Source organism: Sander lucioperca, chromosome 13 (assembly GCF_008315115.2).
Source record: "Sander lucioperca isolate FBNREF2018 chromosome 13, SLUC_FBN_1.2, whole genome shotgun sequence".
In the NCBI taxonomy this organism is placed as follows: Eukaryota; Metazoa; Chordata; class Actinopteri; order Perciformes; family Percidae; genus Sander; species Sander lucioperca.
In genome coordinates, this window is record NC_050185.1 from 19,504,781 (window position 1) to 19,528,588 (window position 23,808).

The 23,808-nt window shown below is 38.2% G+C and overlaps 1 protein-coding gene across 1 annotated transcript in view; it reads left to right on the forward strand.

The window, feature by feature from the left end:
• rad50 (RAD50 homolog, double strand break repair protein) overlaps window positions 1–12,673 on the forward strand; it is a 28,294-nt gene extending 15,621 nt beyond the window's left edge. Inside the window, exons 21-28 of the mRNA XM_031280754.2 lie at window positions 207–320; window positions 812–939; window positions 1,140–1,241; window positions 1,553–1,675; window positions 10,167–10,252; window positions 10,368–10,510; window positions 10,655–10,788; window positions 12,407–12,673. Of these exons, the coding sequence (XP_031136614.2) occupies window positions 207–320; window positions 812–939; window positions 1,140–1,241; window positions 1,553–1,675; window positions 10,167–10,252; window positions 10,368–10,510; window positions 10,655–10,788; window positions 12,407–12,593 (1,017 nt within the window). The 3' untranslated portion in view covers window positions 12,594–12,673. The remainder of the gene's footprint in view (window positions 1–206; window positions 321–811; window positions 940–1,139; window positions 1,242–1,552; window positions 1,676–10,166; window positions 10,253–10,367; window positions 10,511–10,654; window positions 10,789–12,406) is intronic.
• The last annotated feature ends 11,135 nt before the right edge of the window (window positions 12,674–23,808 follow it).

A 23,808-nucleotide genomic window follows, 5' to 3' on the forward strand; every position in this document is an offset into this window, starting at 1 on the left:
ACATCCGTGTCTCTGATACCTCTATGGGTCATATTGTGATAGACATTACATACACATGGTTATCATAAAAGGCAAACAAATGCAGTCTTCACATTCTCACATTCTTTTGATATTCGCCCTAGAAGCTAGGCTCTAATTGTGTTGGATAATTCATTTTTGAAGGAACTGAACAACTTTATTGACATTGTCTGTCGTTGCTGTTGCAGCAAAAAGAGTCTGAGCTTCAAGAAACCAACACTCAGCTCCATGAGGCTGAGAAGTATAAAGACAAGATCAACAAGGAGATGGGAAACATCCGTCAGGACATAGACACTCAAAAGGTACAGCCTCTTGAGTCATTATTGTCTTCATTCTCGTCTTAAGTTCTCTTTTCTTTTACTTTTTAAAGACATTTGAAAGTTCAATCGCCCATTGTACTGGTTGTTGCAAATAAGTTAGTTATTAACTTAAGCTGTGGATGTTGCATCCAGTTTTGCATCTGTTTGGCAATAGAACAGTGAAACACTGTGCCGTATGTTCTGTAACTGTAAAACACCCAGTAGTCTGGGTTTCTGGCACAACTTAATTTACTCACATATTTAGATGCATAGAGAAGGGTATCAGTCTTAAAAGGTCAAAACTCCAGCAACACTTGAAGCATTAAAACAACTTTATTGATAGACAGATGTTTTGGCTTCTGGCCTTCATCAGTGTTGACCCCAAACACCTACTCAGCTCCTCCACTGTTGTTCACTGTAGGAACCTGTGGGGACTCGGCCCACACTTCTGTTAGTAATTAAGTTACTTTTTTAACCTTTTTTATATTTCTTAGGTCCAGGAGCGCTGGCTGCAAGACAACCTGACCTTGAGGAAACGTATGGAGGAGTTGAAGGAGCTTGTGGCTAAGCGTGAGGCTCTAATGAAAGACATGGGCAACATGCAAGTCTTGCAGCTACGCCAGTAAGAGCACTACACCTTTATTAATCATCTGTAAGATCAATACATTTGATAAAGTGCTAAAAGGGAACCAAGCTGCACAGAGACTAACTGTTCAAGACATCCCCACTCTCTTTTTGCCTCGGTGGTGTTACACTTTTTAAGGTCACTTGTGGTCAGGCTGGTAGTAATATATTACCTTGTCGCTTTCTGTGGTTGTCCAGAGAACGTCGTGAAGCGGATCGCAAGTTGGAAGATCTGAAGAAGAACCGCAGTATTGCACTGGGTCGTCAAAAAGGTTTCGAGGAGGAGATACTGCATCATAGGTGAGATATGCAGATCTATTGTTGGGTTTACACAGCACAGAGCTTAACAAAATTCAGATGAGATGTTCATTATTATACCAATCTAGTATCTAAGGCTGACCTATGTCAGTGCACCTTAAAGAAAACAAGTGATTTCCTGTTCCACTTTCATCACTTAATGACTGAGCCACAGAAACAAAGGGCATTGTTTTGCTTGTTTCTGTCCAGCCCTTTGGCTACTTTAGTATTTATTACTACTGATGGATCCTGCTAATTGTTAATAATATGATTTTTTTCCCATGAATTGAACTCTTTAAACTGGTTGCTTGCAGAAAAGAGCTGCGAGAAGATCAGTATGACAAAGCTGATGAGCGCTACAAAAACAAGATGATCACAATGAGGACAACAGAGCTGGTCATTAAAGACCTGGATCTCTACTACAAGGCCCTTGATCAGTAAGTGTTGCCCAAACATGTACACACACTTATAATAGGTATTAACCAAAAAGCATTTCTCAATTTAATTCAAGTTTAACTAATCAGGGGGAGGGTTGGGTACTTTTCAAATTTTTTTTCCGGTACCAATACCGATCCCTGAAATTTGGTTCTGGTACCCAACAGTACCTTTATTTGGTACTTTCCCTCTGTAATAACAAAAAATGTATTTCAGGTGTAAAAATAATTCCAAAACTATTTATCCTATTTCCTTAGAACATTTTGTTATTTAGTTAGACGATTTTACACTCTGCACAAAATAAAACCCCTCCCTCTCTCCTCCCAAACCCATCCCTACAACCTATTAAATCAAATAATTATTTACTACTTACACTACACTTTAACTTTTATTTTTGTATTTGTTCCTTATTCTATTTTAGCCACCATTTATTCATTCTTTATCTCTTTTTAAACTGCTCTTTAATTTTTTATGTTAAGCGTTTTGAATTGCCTTGTTGCTGAAATGTGCTATAGAAATAAAGTTGCCTTGCCTTGCCAGTCACCAGGGCAGGCATAGAGAACACTGTTGGGCCATCTCCAGCCTTTCAGTCAGTCAAAAGGGCACAGAGAACACTGGTGTGCCTGTCTGTCTCAGAGGAAGTGTAATGTTAACTGCACCGCGACCGCTTTCGCCTCACCATTAATATTATATTGCAGCGAACGGTGTCTGCTTGGAGTTTTGAAAAGTGTAACTACACTTGCAACCGCTTTATCGGCAATGCTTTGGCTCATTGTGAGTTAAACAAACTGCCAAGTCAATGTAGTTTCACTCCGTCCGCAGCTCTGCGTGTGTGTGTGTGTGTGTGTGTGTGTGTGTCAGCTGAGCCCTGCTCTCTGTCAACATGCAGAGAGGACAGATAAGCTGTGGCACCGTTTGATTTAACATGAGTTGGTCCCCCGTAGTACCGACGTAATTCGGTAGGTACCCAAAAACGTACCGAGTTCGGCACCCGACCCGAATCAGGGGTGGCAATGAAGCATAGGTGTTAGTGTTAGTAGTGTAATATTTTTTTTGTTTATGTTGTAAATTATAATCAACAATTTTGTTGTCTGAAAAACAATCACTAAGAAAAAAAATGTTCTAGAATTTTGATACTGTAAGCTAAAATAACCGCTCCATATGACATACCTTATATTAATATCACAATAATGTAATCTTAACAAATCAGAGTAGGTGGTACTCTACTTGTACTGTAGAAGCAAGTGTCAGACGTTTACTCAGCCTGGGAAAGTGAATATGTACGTATACAATGACACAAATTGAAACAGATCTGATTGAATGATTTCAGTGTCAAACCACAGAGACGAATGTACATGTAAAATGTACATGTAAAATGTACATGTAAAAAGGCTAGAGAATTTATAAAGAATGTAAGACGATGGCGGGAATGTTTAGAAGAACCAATAACACAATGAAAACATCTTTAAATATTCATTTATATTAACAAACTCAAACTGCAGCTCTCAAATCAGTTCCTCCAAATGCAGAGATATGTATCAAAAATAACACAACAGAATGTCAACTTTAGCACATCCTTTGTTGAACAATCTCTAGTAGTTTTCCTGTTATGAGACATCGGTCTGTCTCTCCTTATCCGGCCCTTTAAAGTTAGGCTATTAAACTCACCACAAGGTTTTTAGGTTGTTAGCTAAAAGGTCAGTTGCGTTTTGTGATTTCTTATGTAACTCTTCCAGGCAGTAACACTGGGAGTTTTCGAAATGTCTCAGCTGGATGGTTCCACAGATAAACATTTGACTATTAAAAATGACTAATGAGGTCGGCACCGTGAGTAATTGTCACCTCACAGCAAGAAGGTCCTGGGTACCTACCGACCTGCTTGGGCCTTCCTGTGTGGAGTTTGGATATTCTCTTTGCATGTTAAACTTGTTTTACACACATCATATCATTGTTTTAAGCTCATCTCACCTTAAAGCTCTTAATTTAGACCTAATTTAGACCTTTAACCAGGAGCAGCTCGTCCTGTTAGCGGTCCTGTGTGAAGCTAATGTAACCTCAGTCAGTCAGCTGCAGTGCAGAGGGTCAGCAGTAGCACTAACTTAATGCTAACGTCTCAATTGGATGTCATCAGTTGCATATCCAAACATAGTGAGACATGACTCACCAGCATTTGTGATCAAATGAATACAAATGCCACTTTTAAGTGTGATGATACAGTAGAATATTATGCATAATGTCCAGTGTACCACTAATGAATAGTTTAATAGATTTGAGCAAATTGATTCATTTTATTATAGAAAACTGGGCAACTTTACTATTTTTACTACTATTCTATACTTACATACTTGTATAATCATATCTGGTTTATAGACAACTATTTTTTTTTTTTTCACTTTTGCTTCAGCCCTACTACATTCAATGACAAAAGAAATAAAGATTTAGCCAACTCGGGCCAGCCTACTGAGTTTGATTGCCTATTTTTGATTAAGTGCTCCTCTGAACCATAATCTGAATCAGACTTAATTCACCAAGTACAAACCAAGGGTTTTGTTTTAGTCCGCGTGTCAGTACAGCAAAATAAAGAAATGTGAGAACAGAAGAAAGATAAGATAAATTAAGATAAGATTTAAAAATGTTTAACAAACACAAACATATAAATACATATGGACATTATTTATTATAAGTTCTCTTTAATGAGGTAAATGTAGTGCCAAATACTGCTCCACATAAACCATGTGCAAAGATACCAGTAATGTTGACAGATTAATGCAGTACACTTAGTGGTTTTGATAAATATATGTATTTTGATGTATGTATACTGTAAGAACAGCTGTTCATTCTGTGATACGTTTAAATTCTAAACCTCCCCAAGTAAGTGACCTGGCTTGCCCTCGATTAATGGAGAGCACAACCATTGGCAGCAAACAAAGCAAAGCAGTGACGACATTTGAGGGAAAGGGATTACGTGTTGCAGCAGTTGACTTTCCTTTGTGTAGGTGGATAAATATAATGCAGTCAGACACGTCAGTAGTCATTGATTAGGACTGTATCTGATCGCATCATAATGCACTAGAAAGTGTTGTGCTAAATTTGTGAGGGGTTTGCAAAATGTGTAGCTGTAGTGTAGTGTTGGAACACTACATTTAACATTTTCTTTGTATGTATATATTTAGTATTATAACATACAGTCACATAGGGTATACAATAAGAGGGAAGGTTTGGTCCATAAATGGTCCAAGAAAAAAAATGCAATGCTTTGCAAGTCTTACGAGCACAAAACTTACCAGAAACCATCACATTTGTTTCCTAGAAATGTGACCTCATTACTATTATTGGCATCATTTTAATGTGGCATCAGGTTTGCATTTGCAGTGTTGATTTCTGTGATAAAAATGTGCAAATAATTGGAAAATTATCAGCAGGGTAGCAGAGCATGATATTGCACATCCTAAAATGATGTATGACCGTACCGGAGTAGTTTTTACTTAACAGTTTGATTGCAGATAGGTTACTGTTAAGGCCATGAATCAGGCATCAGAGCCTTTGTTCATTATGCCTTTTCAGTGGCTTTCTTTTCCAAAAAAAAAATTTCATTCCTTCCGAAATCAATAGGGCTGACCCGAACGCTTCAAAGTTTTGATCGTTGCCGTGGTAATCAACGCCCAAATCAGTATTTGAATACTACATTCTTTTTTTTTTTAATTATTATAATTATTCATTATTCATTTATGCATCATCATAAATTAGAATTCATTATTCACAGTGCTGTGTGTTGTGTGTGTGTGTGTGTGTGTGTGTGTGTGTGTGTGTGTGTGTGTGTGTGTGTGTGTGTGTGTGTGTGTGTGTGTGTGTGTGTGTGTGTGTAGGGCTAGGTGTGGCGCTCGGTAGACAGACGGAAAAACATGTCACGGCCTGCCTCACTTCATCACTAACGGTACCAACACCATGGGCTAGCAACTCAGCTGCAACTATCGGCATGCAAGTTGTCGAAAAAGTCCGTTGTCACAACTTAAGTTAAAGTTGACTAAACTAAAGTATGTTAGCTCCATTGGAAGAAATCAACAGAAACGGCGAAGTTTCGTATGTATTTGAATACTTCCCACCAAAGCTTCAATAACCAAAAGGTGATATTTGGGACAGCTCTCAATAACAATATGTGGAGTCAGGGTGGCTTGGATACATGGATAAGTCTGACAGAGACACTAACTGAAGATGAAAGGCTTGAGTGAGCCTCAGTAAGGAAGTGTGAGCTCACAGTTTCAGATTTTCTTTGACAAGAGAGCAGAAGCATCATTTACCCATATCTGTGGGTTAAGGCATCAGTGATGCAGTGTCTGTTATCAAGATTAAAAGCAAGACTTAGCAGCCTTCCAGCAGACCATGCACCCAGGTCACAGTTTCTGTCTGAATACACAGAAAATGGTTTCATGGTGAGATGTTTTGATTTTGGAGCGGAAAAAAGGCAGTGTGAAACTCCCTATGTCACTCACTTTGCAACAAGTTGTGTGTGCATAATAGTTCAAAACCCTTCAGACAGTGCCGTGACTGTCAAGTACCTACTGTATAATCTCTGTTTCATTGTTGTAAAATAACTTTGAATCAAAACTGATTATGTAAGTGTGTGTCTGTTTGTTTATGAATAGTGGACAGTGCACATTAATGTCCATTGGCATTTTAAAAACATTACTGTGGCCCGGGAGTACCTAAACAACTAATTTGTACCTGCAGTGCCAAGTAGATAATGTACAGCATACGTATGTCAAATAAATGGCAATAGTAGTGGGCAAAAAAGCCCACCCAAAACTACAAAACCACCATAATGTCAAAGTTTCAAAAATCATGTTAAAGTGATTAAATATATTCAAGGATCTGAAGCAGACAACCCAAAACAGAATTTAAGCATATTATGTAGTATTATGTAATACCTGTTTGTCATAGTTGTTCTTATGACTCCCAAAAAATAATTAAAATGTCTGTTATAACTTTAACTTTACTACAAGCAATTGGCAGTAGCCTTCAGCTTTCCTTTTTATTAGGGGTCCAAGCCTGAGGGGTGGGAGAACTGCGGTACACAGCAGGGCTGTGGAACCCTATTATTTTTCTAGAGATTATTATTTTTCCGTTGATAAAAGTCACGCTACAGCCTAAACCGTACATGGTGGGGGGGTGCCATTTTCAGGACTAGTCCAGATCCCTGCATTCCACTTTTATGCGTGAAAAATCTTGATTTATGGAAAACTACTTTGCCGACCAATCTGCGACCGATCTGCCCGAAACTTGGTACGTAGCATCTCCAGACCGATCTGACAAAAAGTTTGGGGGTGACTCGCGCCGAGTAGGCTAGGACCCCGTCATAACTGTATGCAGTTCTAGTTTCATTTTAAAACCAAAATAAATATTTAATTGACCTCATTTCACTGAGATTGTTTTGTTTCATACATCAAGTGTACAGCTATTTATGTATTCCATATGAAACAGAATCCATGTGAAAAGTGATGCTCAAGTACATTTACGAAATTAAAGTATCTTAAAGCAGGCTCCCAGGTTATTGGGTCACAGCCAGATAGAGAGCAGTCACTGTAGGTGTGTGTAGATCAATGTCTATTGCACTAATTGAGTTAGTAGAAAGATTAACAAATTGTATTGAAAACAAAAACTACGCAGTGGGAATTTTCATTTATCTAAAAAAAGTTTTTTTTTAAACAATTTATGTTTAAAGTTAAAGAAAATAATTTACCATGTAACATACGCGCAATGTTTAATGAAAGAGATGGGGGATATCATCTAAGAGGACAATGTATGTTCAAACAACCTCTTGTGTGAACTGCTGTTAAAAGCATGTGTGTTTCAGTTTGTGGGGTGACCTTATGGAATGGATTGAACAATGACATCAAACAGAGCCATAATATCATTCAGTTGAAAAATACATTAAAGAAATCAATACTTGTCCAATACAGAAAAGAATAGACCGAAACATAGGAATGGAATTGTAATGTAAAGGTATTGTTGTAAGTTATTGTAAGACCTGAAAGATTGTATGCTGTATTTGCATATCTATTTGTTTTGTAATAATATGATAGGCAGGACCTAATAAGCCATTTGCTTCTGCCTGCTCCTTCTCGAAGTTATACTTTTTTATTATTTATTTTTTGAGTCTTTGGTAAATTCCGATTTCTTTGCGTTTAAGTTTTGGAGTTTTAATTTTTTTTTTTTTGCAACATTGATGATTGTTCGAGATAAACAATAAAAAAAAAGGGGGGGGGGGATGTTTAATTGGCCGTATCAGCAATATGATATATCTCAAATATGAAATCACTCTATTCTTCTGATCATGACCAAGTCATGTTATATTGTTGTTTCCTAGAAGTTGAATACCCTTAATAGGAAGTCATAAGCCATGGCTTCCTTCTGTTGCATTAACTGTGTTAATACACAAGATTTGCAAGTTCAGATGGATGGATAAGGATAGCTCTACTCCCTCTGTCTTTTCTTCCTATCTTCGTGGTATGTCGATTTATCCGCCATATATGGGCTTCAGAAGAAGCACAGTTTATATACTATATACTGTTATCACTCTGGTGTTTTCAAACCACATCAGTGTTTCTCGTCAATTTGCTAGATTATTGGCAAACATGCTTCTTGGTATGCCGGAAAGCAACATCTAGTTGGTTGCCTTCATATCTTTTATATCATCATATATCTGACTCAAATGGATAACCACCATGAAGTTTTATGTAAGTTAAAACAGTGTGCTGTTGCAAATTGTATTTATTTATAAATAAATAAAATTTGCAACCGCACACTAATTAAAATTTGCAAAAACACAATTCTTTACCTTACATAAAGCTTCATGGTGAATCAGTTTGAGTTCAGATAACTTCCTGCTTGCTTGTGTGCAAACTGTAATGTGCTCTGCTGTTTACCTTTGAGGCAGCACGCTCCCCTTTTCATCTGGAATACCCAGCATATATACTGCTTACATTTTCACAGTTATATCATATTGTTCCATTGCACATTTTTCACTCTATTGCACCAGGACCCATTAAGTGACACATTTTATTTTGCACAGCTTGACATCTATTCGAAGTGTGCTCACTGTGAACTGTGGTAAAACTAATGGCAGATATACATCAAAACGGATATATAAAGGAAATACTTGATAGCCATTTTGAGCCCATGTGGTTGGAATTAACATCTATCTATAAATTGCACGAATGTCTGTCTGTCTGTGATGCGCATATCTCTTGAACCATTAGTCTGATGGATTTCAAACTTGACAGGTGTCTTGCTACGGGCACGAGTAAGTGCAGTGCCAAGTTTGACGTTGTTTGGATTAGAAATGCAAAATATATCGTTAAATATATATCGGTAAAAGAAGCACACATTGGCTTTTGCCGCTCTAGCCGCTGGCCACTCACCCTGAGGACCAGAGACAGAGAGCAGCGGAGCTTTGGCAGCTAAAATTTGACATACACCTCAAACCCACAAAAATGTGCAAAGTAGCACTACTTTGGACTGTCTTTGATTTTGAATAAACAAACGACAATTCCCGAATTTAAGGATGTTTCAGAATCCCACACATGCAAAGCACAACCAGCTACAGACAAGTGGCAGTGAGACGTATCTGTATATGTGTGTCCGTGTTTGGGGGCGTGTTTAGGGGGAAGGTAACCTGCACATCACACGCAGACGCTATACGCAGAGCGCTTTACAACAGCGGGGGGGGGCTCTTTTCCTGCTATTGTATTAAGTTGCTGTGAGCTGGCAGAACATAACATAACGTATTCTCTGAGATTATTCCTTCACAGCGCTGTGCAATCCGAGAAAATCTCAGAGTTGAACCAGGCAGACACATCCGTTTTCATCAGACTCACCCTGGGTCGGGTTAATTAAGTCTACTGCTAACTTACAACACTAATAACATTACCGTCGCCAAAATACCCCTGCAAATCAAATCCATACTTCACCATTAACTGTCAATCCTCTAAACCTGTATGGAAATGAACACACCTGCTGAAGTGTTAAATTCCTTAACGATCATACGACACAAGACGTCTCTCTCTCTCTCTCTCTCTCTCTCTCTCTCTCTCTCTCTCTCTCTCTCTCTTTTTTCTCTCTCTTTTTTTTTCTCTCACACACACACGGTCCGGTTCTGGTGGTTAATGAATGCAGATATGTGCTGATTAGCTCTCATAACGGGCTGGATGGGTCGCACACCAAAACAGGCACATTTTCAACGGCCACTGCGCTAGTTTTATATAATATTAAAATATTTGATATTATTTGATATAGAATTTGATATTTATAAATCACAATCATGAGTCTGCATCTGTCTTGGGTTTGTCTCCTGATTTTCAAAACAGAAATTAGACTTGGGTAAAGTGCGATGTCCAACAAAACGTTGTCTAGTAGATGCCTGGCTTTTGGGAAGGCAGCATAGTATCTAGTCCACTATTGGGTTTGTAGCTTCATTTTTTTTGTTTTCCCCCTCAGAACCATCATGAAATTCCACAGCATGAAGATGGATGAGATCAACAAGATTATCAGAGACCTATGGCGCAGCACCTACAGGGGTCAAGGTGCATTTTTGCTTTTACATCTATGATTTGTATGTAGTATGTGTATATACATAGTTCATCTCCCTCATTCCTCCCTCTCTCTGTGTTTCATCACTCCCTCGTGCCCCCTCTCCAGACATTGAGTACGTGGAGATCAGGTCTGATGTGGATGAAAACTCGTCTGCTGGAGTCAGGCGGAGGGTTTACAACTACAGAGTAGTTATGGTGAAAGGAGACACGGCTTTGGATATGAGAGGACGCTGCAGTGCTGGTCAGAAGGTACTAGAAAAATATTTTCTGTATTAGCACATATATTAAATAAAATTATTGCAGTATTTTCCAGTGAATCATGATGTATACAAGTGGAATTAAAAAAATCCGTTGTACTTGTTTTGTCCCCCTAATGTGGCGATGTGTGTCTAGGTGTTGGCGTCCCTGATCATCCGTCTAGCTCTGGCAGAGACCTTCTGTCTGAACTGTGGGATCCTGGCCCTGGATGAGCCCACCACCAACTTGGACCGAGACAACATTGAGTCACTGGCACACGCCCTCGTAGAGTCAGTACACACACACACACACACACACACACACACACACACAATGTTTTTATGCCTCTGTGCCGGCGATAGCCGTGGCCGGACACATTATGTTTTCAGGTTGTCGGTCTGTCAGTATGTCTGTCCGTCCGTACGTCCCATTCTTATAAACGTGATATCGCAGGAACACTTGGATGGAAGGATGAACTTATTCGATTTTGTGGGTCAAAGGTCAAGGTCACTGTGACCTCACAAAATGCAATTTGGGCCAACGTTCAAGAATTCCTACTCTTATTATGACAACATGTCACACAAATGTCTAATAGATAAATCATATCATATTTTACATCCAAAGGGTCAAAGGTTAACTTCACTGTGACATCACTTTGGCCATTATTCAACACCATAACTCAGGAACAAAAGAGGGGATATTTGTTCAGATACTGGTCTATATCCCCGACGTTCCACTTCCGGGATTGCTCCGTAGCCGACAGAAATTCCACCAGATTTCACTCATTTGGGCCGGATATCCGTTGCCTTGGGCTTCCTTTGTGTTGGCATTGATGGACTATGGTTACAGGGTAAATTGAGACAGCTAGCTAGACCAGTGGTTCCCGACCTGGGGTCCGGGGACCCCTAAGGGGGGCGGCAAAGATCACAGGGGGGGGCGCAAGTCTTTATCTGGTTTGAGGTTGAGGTAAAAAAAAAAAATATTTGCACATGTTAAACAAATTATGATAATACACTAGAATATATAATGTATACAAAAGTCTGTATAAAAACTATGTATTTTTGTTCTCGCTTAAACTTGTAGGCAGGCTACTTAGTAGGCCAAACCTCTGGGACCTCTTAACCTGGGACCCTTGCTGTCATCAGGTCAGCTGCTAGCTGCTATCATCCTTGTTTTTCCTGCCGCCACGGCATCACTATTTTATGAACGAAACATGGCGGAGAAACGTGCTGATAAGTCCTCTGTATCAAAAAAGAAAGTAAGGGAAAGTTACCTCAACTTTGGTTTCGGAGGGGGGGGCTCAGCTTTTATTAGACATAAGTAGGGGGGGTGCGCCAAGGAAAAAAGGTTGGGAACCACTGAGCTAGACGATCTGTCCAATCTGAGTTTTCTGTTGCACTGCAAATAGTCTGGACAGACTAGTTAGAGGAGGCATAAAGGCGGTAATTCTAGTCACCTCTAAACTTGTGAGGACACTCATTCACATGATGCAAACAGGATCGAGCTAAATGTTCTCACTCCCAAGGTATCAGAAATAGGTCTCAAACTCATTAAGGTCCTCACAAAAATAGAAGTACAAAAATACACACAGTGACTGGGCAATAATGTATAAGCCTCTTCAACCACATCTCCAGCCTTGCTTTGGATAAACTGATAGAACCAAAAGCTTTGCACCAGAAAAATACAAAAGGCTGTTCTGATGTGGTGTGTACTAGTACAGTGTAAACTATATTCATTTATTTTTCTTTCTTTTTTTTCATTTCTTGTTTATTTGAATAGGGACGGATGCTACGACATAGACATTTGTGCGACAAATCTTCTTTATCTCCATCTTTATAGCTATTGCTAGTTTCCAATGCCCGTCCCTCGTTATGTACTTTATTATCTGCTCTTGCTCGCTCTCCCCAGAATCATCAAGAGTCGCTCTCGCCAGCGTAACTTCCAGCTTCTGATCATCACCCACGACGAGGACTTTGTGGAGCTTCTGGGTCGGTCCAGCTACATTGAGCATTTCTACCGCATCCGTAAGAACCAGGACCAGAACTCTGAGATCACAAAGTGCAGCATCACCTCCCTCTCATCCTATCTCCAGTGAGCAGTCAAATGACTCCTTTGGAAATACACAGCAATCCTTGATCTTCTTGTTTAAACGTTACTTGGATGACATCACAAATCGTAAACATTTAAAAACAAACTTTATACACTATATACATACAATATAGTCTTGCACTGGTGTTTGTATTCTTTATACAGTGTCCAGTAGCCATCTGCTGGCCAGCAATGGCAACAGAAGGATCTGTTCTGCTTAAAGAATTTGGGGAAATATTGCAGTTCTATTTCCATGTTTGCCACTTTGTTTGCTCAAAACATTCTGTCATTAAATCTCTTGTTGAGGACATGGGCTATTTATGACTTTTTCTTTTTACTGGAGTAAGTGAATACTCGTTTTTTACTACTAGTATGGCAACCAACTCTAGATTTGATTCAGAGAATCAGCTTCATTTTGGTGACGTTTCTCATCAACCACAACCTAATCATACATCTTATCTCAAACATGCAGCAAACTCACTGCATTTAAGTTTTGCAATGAGGGGGAAACCAAAGGCGTGGGCAAAGCAAGTATAAATCTCGTGTTCTCAACCAAGACCTCAGAAGAGCAAGCTGCAAGCTGACAATTGAGTGATCAATTCAAAGACTTGTTACAATAGCTTCTCCCAGAGGTCGACAGCCAACGAACTAGTGTCATGGAGGTGATGATGTTTCTGATGGTATCCGCTGTGGCGCTGCTCGTCGGTCCAGCTGTTGCCAGTCCTACTCCTCACATTGAGAACGGAAAGAGCATAATTGATCTGGTTGTCAAATACAATGAATCTCTCAGTAGGGTAAGAGCTCATCTCATAAGCACAACTGTTTTCTTGCCTGTTGTTCTTTTTGCAACAATTTTTTGGTGCATTGTCTTGGTAAATCTTTTCATGTAAAAAAAAGTACTACTTTCCTAAAGTAAAATAAATTGTCATATTTCTTTTATATTCTACAGGAATACTTTGTGGAAGAAGTGGTTAAAGGCGAATGTGGGGTGAGTAGAGTGTTATGTCTTTGAAACATTGTTTTGCATTGCTTGTAGTTTGTGTGATGATGATGTTTGGCAAAACTTAGTAGCAGCAGTATTTTTGACTCATATTTGTGTTAGTCCAGTGTCTGCTTTTTGAAGAAGATGATTTGCAATGGCAATTTTGCACAATTTAACATGAATGTGTGTGCCTTGTTTATTTTTCAAAGCTTATGTATTCATGCTTTTGTTCCATACAGGCTTGGTTCTTCTGCAAAGTGCACAAAATCCTGCACGGCCATCAACACTACGGAAATATGAGTGAAGAGAAGCAGCTTGTGAAAAACTTGAAACAATATATCGATTCCATCCCCAAAATTGTAAGAATTCCCTTTGACATTACATTTGCAAAATGAGAAGGTCAAGTCTGTGTTACGGAGGTTTAGAGTACCACACACTCTGTACCTTTTAGATAGACAACGCTAATTAACTTGATTTCTTGTCTTTCAGGGTAACTGTACAGAGTTGCTAAAGGAAGGGACACCTACAGGCAACACAACACCAATTCCCAAACTTCTGGAAAACCTCACCGAATGTATCAAGCAAAGAAACTTAAAGAATATGTAGCATTGTTAATGACATAAAGCAAATTGTTGGGGGATATGAATAGAGTTATGAAAAGATTTCTGTTACAGCTTATTTTATTTTATAGTTTGGCATATGTTGTTGATTGTTGATTTAGGAGCAACTATAGACAGTACAACTACAAAGATTCATATTGAGTAAAAATAAGGGTTGCCCGATGGCCCGGGGAAAGTTAAACGCCACTTCGGGCAAGTAACTAACTCCTCAGAATTGTTTTCATAGGGGCCAGTAAAAATTGACTTTAGGCAAGTAGAATTTTTTTATTACTTGTCCGACCGGACAAGTGAAAAAAAAACCTTAGCGCTTAACCCTGATTATTTAACAGATATTTAGTGTCCAGGTAGGCTTTTTTAATCCGCAACAGTCACTGTAGCGACTTGATAAAGGGTCTGTGCTCAGGTCTAGGCTGGCCAAGTTTTTATGACCCAGATCTGAGCACTATCAAATATTTTTTTTTTTTCATTGTATTTAACATAAGTTAATAAGTTAAGGCTCTTTAATATATTTGAATGACATATTTATTGTAATCATAGTATGCAGTGTGTATGGAAATGATTGCTGTATGGTATGTTAATTAGCATTTACAGAAAGATACTTTTTTATCACATTTATTTTTATCTTATTACATTGATTTGTGATGATGCTGTACTTTTGACTAGTTGTCTATACCCTTTTAGTCCTCACTTGGCTTCACACACATCTGAGCTCTTGCAATATAAAACACAAGTCTTAAAATTAGTTAAATCACATTTGAGCAGCCTATTAATAATGCAGCTGAACTATAGCTTAACCTGTATCTACTATAGTCCCAAATGTAGTTGTTTTTTGTGTGCTGGAAATGTACTTACTTTTATATTTGTTAACTTTTCATTTCTTTAAATACATATTTGTAGCCTCATATTGACCTTGCATATGATGTAGCAATTGGCACTCTCCAACTTAACCCAATATTTGTAGAGTTCAAGATGGATTAAACCAAGATGTTTTCTGTTTATAAAAAGCATTGCTGAATTCAAAAATAAAAAAATAAATGAAAAAAAAAAAAAAAAACGTTCAAATGACTCTGAGTATGTAAAACGCTGGCTGCTAATCGAGCTGATTGTTTGATCATTTCCTCTTCTAAATGACTGGTGGGGAACCACACGGTGAAATATCAACTATGGCCCATTTTCCTTTGTTCCTTTGTAGCTTGCCTTGTTCCAACAATAAATTACATTATTGCCAGATTTCTGTAGGCTTGATGTTGCATTGTGCCTTCCTTTTAGAGACCTACAGTTTATTTTTCTGTTCCACTTATGGTTGTACATCAGCACTTAATGCCAACATTTCTTTTATTCATGGACAATTCTGACGATTCTGCTTTCTCTGTCTTCTTTGCTTTCTTTACTGTATGTCTTCAACACGGGGCAAACCTATGGCCAGGTATTTCAGATAAAAAGTAATTTGGTATCTGGGGATCCAGGCAAAATAAATGAGGCTGTCATATGGGCACTTTAAAGCGACTTGGTACACACACAAAGCACAAAGGGTGGGAGGATAAAGGGGGTCCCCTAGACGGTTAATCCGGCTATTAAAACAAAGTCTGTGTTCACCTGTACATCTGGGATAACCAGCATTAAATGGAGGTTACACACTTTAATCCTGTTTTCACTTTAGGTGACCAAAAAAGTCTGATTCGGAAGCCCTATATTGAAGCAAACGTTTTAGTAATTGTGATTTTTAAACTGTATTTGATAACTGAAGTCCTTCATTTGAACTGGAAACTGTCATCTGTAAATATGATAATCTTGCTTTGTGCAAATAATCAAACCTGTTCTTATGAAATAGTGACTAGACAGTATCCCATAATGATTTTGGCAGAACTGAAGTTGACCTTTTGAACCTTGAACTTTTTACATTTATCTTCACTTTATTTAAAATTTGTGTGAGATGGAAATGTCATCGTTCATATGTCCTGAGTAAGTTATTCCTGTTTGTTTCATTTCATGTTGGTGTGTTCACAGTGATGCAATGATTGGATTAACTAGGGGTGTCACAATTCTACGAATCCAAGATTTGATTTGACTTTTGATTTTAAGGTCCGATTAAATTTTTGATTTAAGCATATATATTTTTTTCTTATGCCACAATAAAAGTCACTAGATGGCTGAAGGGTGAGTTTGAGTTTTTAGAGTTTACAGGTGCAATTAAATGTGCCATGAGTTTAAAAAGGGGGCACCTGAATGCACCATGGTGTACTGGTAAGCTAACCTTATAATGTGTCTTTACCTGCAGTCAGCTTTGGCCCAGCTCATTTTGTATCAAGAGCTTGTTAAAACTTGACTGATATGAAGAATGTAATGATTATGCATCTGAGTAGTAAACAGTAAAACCATCTGCACATGATATTTTAATAGTTCTACATCTGATAATTAAAGTAAAATCGTCTGCCTATGATTATTTTAATGATTCTACATTTGTAAAGAGTAAAATCTTCCGCATATATTGCTATTTTATGTGTATTTATGATTGTTATTCATTTTATATCAGTGACTTGTGTTATTTTTAAAACTAAGGGTTCAATAAGAATAAGTACTATCGCTGATTCTGGACAGCCATGTTTTATGGCTTGGTTAATGATCTACAAAAAGAGCATGTTTACCTGTTGTAAACAAAAAAAAAAAATGTTGAGTTGATGCAGTCATATAAACAGATTCAACATTTGTTTATTCTAATTTATTTTACAAATAACACATTTTATTGTAGCCTGCAGCAGACTTGATGACTGCATCTAATGATCATTGTTTAGATTTAATATTTAAATCGGCGCAAAGAAAAATTGCCCAACATCCATGAAAAACATGACATGATCAGACTTTAAAGGTCCTATGACATGCTGCTTTTTGGATGCTTTTATATAGACCTCAGTGGTCCCCTAATACTGTATCTGAAGTCTCTTTCCCGAAATTCAGCCTTGGTGCAGAATTACAGCCACTAGAGCCAGTCCCAGAATGAGCTTTACTTAGGATGTGCCATTTCTGTGTCTGTAGCTTTAAATGCTATTGAGGAGGAGAGAGGGGGGGGCAAGGTGGAGGGTGGGGGTGTAGCCTTGACCAACTGCCATGCTTCGCTTGTTTTCAGGCCATGATGTCTCTCTCTTTCTCATGGGCAGGCCAAATTCTCTGGGTGGGCAAATCAGAGAAAGGGGAGGTAACCTTTCCCCTTATGACGTCATGAGGGGGAGATTCCAGATCGGCCCATCTGAGCTTTCATTTCATCAAAGGCAGAGCATACCCAGGGCTCGGTTTACACCTATCACCATTTCTAGCCACTGGGGGACCATAGGCAGGCTGGGGGAACTCACATTTAACACGTTAAAAAAACTCATAAAGTGAAATTTTCATGCCATGGGACCTTTAAATATTGGCTGCAGATTTGTGGTCATCATATTCATGTTTTCCCATTAACTCAGTCATTATTATTATTTTGGAGAAGCTGTCCCTCTATTTGTTGATCTGTGTATCCGTGTGTCGTATAGGTGCACATTTCGCTGATCACCTATGAACAAAAACAAGGTGCTTTTGGAGGCAGCCAGTCCATGTACTGTACACTAGACCTAGGGCCCTCCACTGGTCATTGCATTTCTACCATTAAAATAGAGCTTTAATAAAGCTTTGATCCTTTTGAGAATTGCTTGTTGTCTGCTGTCTTCACAATCGTATACTGTATGAGATAACTTTCTCATAAACCTCCGCTGCTTTAGGGCCAACGTGGAAATAGAAAGGTGTTTTATACCAAAAGAAAGGAAATAATAGTTTGTCATTTCAGTTATTTTCATGTTGATCAAAGTTGCCAGTCTCTCTGTAAACTCATAACATCGTGTCAATAAATCACTTGTGAAACACCCAGGCTATAATTTCTGTCCCCTTTCTGTTATATCTTTGCTGACTGTTAGTTATTGCTATATTGTTATTGAATAATGTTATTTAACTCATTCTTATTTGTGATGCAGGATTCTTTCGTGGCAGCGGCAGGTGTGAGCATACCGTTGTGATTTTGAAACACTGTTGGTTGTATTTGATGTGCTGGGCTGTTTGTCAAAAGAAATGTAACTATTGCAGTTATAAACTAGCACTGGAATTAAGTACTTGGGATGCACAGTTGTGTTCAGGGCCAGGATATTAGAAATACTGATGTCAAGTCTAAATTCCCTAGCAGAACCCCACCTACATGATAAATTATGGATTAGCATCCAACCCATTTTTTTTTTTATTACTCAGAAAGAGAAGAAAAACATTATTGCCCTTATGTTCTAAATGTGTTTTTAAGACATTTACACTGCCAGTAATTATGATGTACATACTAAATCCTTTATATTGTAATTTATGTAGTTTCTGGCAAGAAAACAATATAATTTTAACATATTTCTAAAATATTTCCTAGAAACTATATTGAGGACAGTCAGTGTCCTGAATGCTATGGCCCTGTTTGTTTTAGTCGATAGATTTTCTGATTGGCTCCAAACACAGTTACTGAAGGTTATCCAGACTTTTGGAACATCTCAAGCACTGTATCCAGCAGAGAAACATCAGTTGGACCAAATAACAGCCCGACACAACAACAAATGTGATATTTGCAAACAGAATTGTCAAGCAAAATGAGCAACAGCAAGTAGAGAAATACTACTTGGAAGCTGTTGTGGTCTGTTCTGAATGCTATCAAATACACCTGTTTATACCTGTTAACCTGTGTTTTGTTTTTTTTACTTTATTTAATCAAATGTTGCAGAAACGCACCAACTAAACCTTTTATATTTTACGCTTTTAAACATTTAGGTTTTTTTCGGTAACCTCATTGCACTGTAAATGACCAAAGAAACTTAAAACTCAAAATTCTTTTCAAAATTGTATTGAATTCAAAATGGATTTTGTTAAGATGATTATATATAGACCACACAGAAATAAAAACAAAAAGTCAAAAGATAACTTAAAAAGTGTTTCATTTGAATAACAGGACCAGGGGAAACAACACAATAAAAGTATTTTATTCATGTATGTGCAGAAATAGCAATGCATGGAACGTTTACAAGTTCAAATGATTGCTTAAATATTAATGTTTCTGTAAATCATTCAGCCCCCAAAGAACTTCTGAAGAACCCGGTTACCGGTGCGCCTTAGAAATACATTTGTGTAGATGCTCTCTGCCTGGCTGTGGTTTAGCTGGTTGCCTGACTGACTCAGGAGCTCTCTGAGAGAAACATTTTTCACCACTCTTTTCCCCCTTGCCTTGGACAATGTACCTGTCACTCAGTGACTTGATGCAATGTGAGAGCTATGGGGAGGCTTGCTCTTGGTGGTGGTGGGGTCTCTGTGTGGCGTTCAGCTATGTGTATGTGCGCTACTGAACCGTGGCTCCCTCATTACTAAATAAAGAGAATCACTCTCCTTTTCAACAGCGCTTTTTATAGAACTGTTGGAATATTCCCAATACTTTGTATAACCTTCCCTGCCATGCCTTCCTTGGAGCACTTCAAGGGACAAATAAACTTAGATCAGTTTAACATTGTGTACTGAGAAGAAAAACTTGTACGTGTCCAGGGCGCACCACTGCATGGTCATTTTCCTGTAGACCAAAGACTGATTAACAGTGGTGGAAGAAGTATTCAGAGGCTTTACTTCAGTAACAATAGTTGCAGCGCAATGATATGGGGGGGCAGTGGCGCAGTGGATACGACACATCAACCAATGTGTCCCTGAGCAAGACACTTAAAACCCCTAGTTGCTCCAGAGGTGTGCAACTTCTGACATATAGCAATTGTAAGTCGCTTTGGATAAAAGCGTCAGCTAAATGACATGTAATAATAATAATAATATAAAAATATGTTTATTTACAATTAAAAGTCATGTATTCACAATCTTACTTAAGTAAATGTACAGAAGTATTATTAGCAAAAGATAGTTTAATTATCTAAGGTAAAACTACTCATGCGGCAGAATGGCCTCTGTCTGGGTTTTTCTTTAAAATTATTTTTCATATACTTTATTAGCAGCATGATTATTATTATAAATGCTAATCATTCCTCTTTTTTAATATTAATTGAAGGTAAACCCCCTCAGAGAGATTTAAGTTAATGTAATTCTGCTGAATCGTGATAAGTCACCTTGCAGAAAAACAACTCTTGTTGAATCAGAAGACCACATGCTCCCTTAAAGGGATGTGTGCTTCCAGTGGTATCCCGTGGCCTCATTAAAGCATAAAATAAGATTTGTTTTAGATTTGTTTAGACCTGTTATCCTGGCTCCCAATCCAAATCCCTTGTGGGAAGGTTTGAAAGTATGCAAATGAGCTTGAATCACCCCAAAGCAATATAACCTGACCTGTTATCCTACCATATCACACCATCTTTATTCTTTTACCTAATCTGATGGCATCCAGCAGGTATTAGGCTGTCAACTGAAGGATACGTCTCACAACAAGAGCTCAAATGCACCAGCATCATGTAGACATGGATCTCTTTAGGTGTGTAGAAGGCTAAGCGGATCAGAATCATTACTTGTATTTAAAGTGGCTTGATAAATATCGTAATGTTACGTTCATCTTCTTGATCTGTACACGCACGTCAGACATCGGTGCTCGTCACCGGCTGCCTCTGCTGCTTCTTTATTGTGTTCCTGGTCGATTAGCCTCGGGGCTGTCTTCAGGGCCTGGGGCCAGTGGGAGCAGAGGGGAGGGGGGAGGGCGGGTGACTGCATCTGCTAGGGTACCTCCTTCAGGGGCCCCACTGTGGCCTGGCTTGGTTTTTATGTCTGTCTTCAAAAGCACAGCCCCAGAGGGAGAGAGAGAGGGGAAGACAGTTTGTTGACAGCGGAGCTGCCATTGCTATTTTCCCATGTGCCCTCAGTCTGTATACGGGTCTGAGGTGGAAGAGTGTCAACACTGAGCTGCTTTTCACTTCCTTATTATCATGTTTTTCACCCTCAAGGCTATCAAAATACAGAATGTAGACAGGACTATTAAAATATATCTTTTCATCCATTGTTATGATTTTTTTTAAAGCATTCTTTTCAATTATTTTAATATTTGTATGTCAAACTCTGATGTAGGCTATACTTTATAAAGCATTGATTATTTGACTTGGTCCAATGTTACCATGGAAAACATATTTGGGTAGATTTTTAGGGTAATTTGTGTCTGCAGAGTTTTTAAAAGTTGCCTAATTGGTAAACAAAATACCAAATGTAACGTATGTTTCTATGGCCTACTGTGCTTTTAATATTCTGAAGAGGGCCTAGCAAGATTATGTAATAATAAAAAAATGCCTGTAAATCTTCAGTAACACATTTTATAGCTTTCTCCAACCTAATGTATTTATTTTTAGTTATACAAAATTATTTGTTTCCTCTGCCACCATTTTGTTTATTTATTTTTTATATTTTTAAGGGGCTTTCAGGTGGAGCAGACATTAAACAGTAGGTGGCAGCTGTACCTTTTTGTAAATGTAACAAAAAGAAGAAGCAGCTCTCAACATATAACATATCTCTTTTGTATATGATTGCAGCAGGTATTTACATTCAGTTTCTCTTGTGCACTATCTTAAATTGAAAAAGACCAAATTAGCAAGCGGTGTAAATGGACATGAGTTTGGATTGGACGATGTGCAGGAGGCCGCAGCCTCCTCGTAGCGCCTCTCCTCTTGGCTGTGGTCTTCTGGGTGCTCCTACTGTCACAAAACTTTAGCGTCAGAGTGTTCATGACGGCAGGGATGCACTCACCTTGACATGATCAACTTGGAAATGAAGAGAACTAAATCCAGACAATCAGGATGACAGACATGTCGACCGTTAGGAGTTAGTGGTCTTTTGTCTTTCTTTCTTTTCTCTTTTCATTCACACAGTTTCTCTCTAGCTTCCCTTTCTTTTACCCATCCTCTACCCATCTTTTCTGTCTTCCTAACCTACCTTGTTTCATCCCTTTATTTCCTTCCTTCCTTCCTTCTGCCCTTCCTGTCTCTATTGTGTGTCCCTTCTATTTTTCTCTATCCTTTTCTTTCATCCTTTCTTCCTGGTTGTGATCACTCTCCTCATCTCTTCTGTAATTGAACTCGCGCCTCCCTCTAACAATTCCCTTCTTCCCTTTATCCCTCCTCTCCTATTCCCTTCTTCCCCATTCCCTCCGTCTCTACTACACTACAGCCACATTTTCTTGGAGAGGATTATTATGCTCAGTAGACTGTATGCTGATTATATCTTCATATGCTCTTAATCTGAGTTTGTGTGAAGACCTACACCCAACCAGCTAAGTGCTTTGTAGAAAAAAAATCACGCCACAGTGAGTTATTTCTGGCTGGGTTAATCTTATTTCTCTGGGCACTTTGATAATGGAGAGGACTTGAATAATGAATGGGGTGTATAATACTGTTCTCAGGCCCACTGAATGAATTAAGCAAGTGCCTATAAGTGAGTTTCTGTGAGTGTCTCTAATATAGTGCTGTGCCCCCATCTTTGTCCTTTAAATGTGTCTTATTTTATATTTTTAGAACTGGAACAAAAATATACATTTCAGCATTGAAGGAAATACGGGAGTAGTGACACAACGCTATTAATGTATGATGAAATATAGATCACACAATTGTCTCTCTCATTCCTTATCATGGCTAGAGTAAGGATTTCTCTCTCGCTCTCTGTGCTCACATCTCTTCATGTGTGTGTGCACATCTCAATAGTCTCGGCATAATGCATGGTGTGTTAGTTAGCAGACAGCTTGACCTCACACACAGACCATGAGACTCTAAATGTTTCTCCGTCACGAAAGTTCACTGGTCTCTCTGCAGAGCTGTTGCTTATTACGATTTCCGATTAATGATCTTGCGTTAAGAGGGAGTGTTGCTATTTCATTTCATAGATGTATGTTTCTTTAACTCATACATTGTTGATTTGGTTTATTTGAGAAAATGTAATAAGAAGTGGCATGGGCCAAGGGTTTTGCTTCAAATTCACTTTTTAGTAGTTCACAATGCAGAGAGGAAAAAACTCACAATTATTCTAACTATGTAAAATACTCAATTATATATATATATATAAAAAATAAATATAAAATACTCAATACTCAACAAAAAAGCAATTTCATTTTATTTGTAAGACCACTTTCATTGTTTCATTTTTATTCGATTATATGTTTATGTATATAATTATTTGAGTTAGGCTGTGAAATCGCAGAAAATGTGAAAAATGCCAATTACAGGCCTGTCTTACAAATACCAAAGTGATGTCTTTAAACTGTCTAAAACAATCCAAAATATTCCATTTACAATGATATAACAGAGAAAAGAAGGAAACCATGAGATGCTTGGAACTGAAAAAATGACTTATTGAAATTATTGATACATTTTTTGTCAACGGACTCCTTGATAATTGACTAATTTTTTCACCAATGTGTGACACCTTCGTGCCAATCTTTCCTGTTTTCCTGTTGCGTCATATCTCTGTCAGTGGTGAAAGAAGTGATCAGATCTTAGTAATACCGAAATAAATAAAAAAATACCTCAAGTAAAAATACTGCATTCAAAACTGTACTTAAAAAGTATTTTTACTGAAGTATTATCAGCACAATTTAAACTAGTAAATCTAGAATTAAAAGT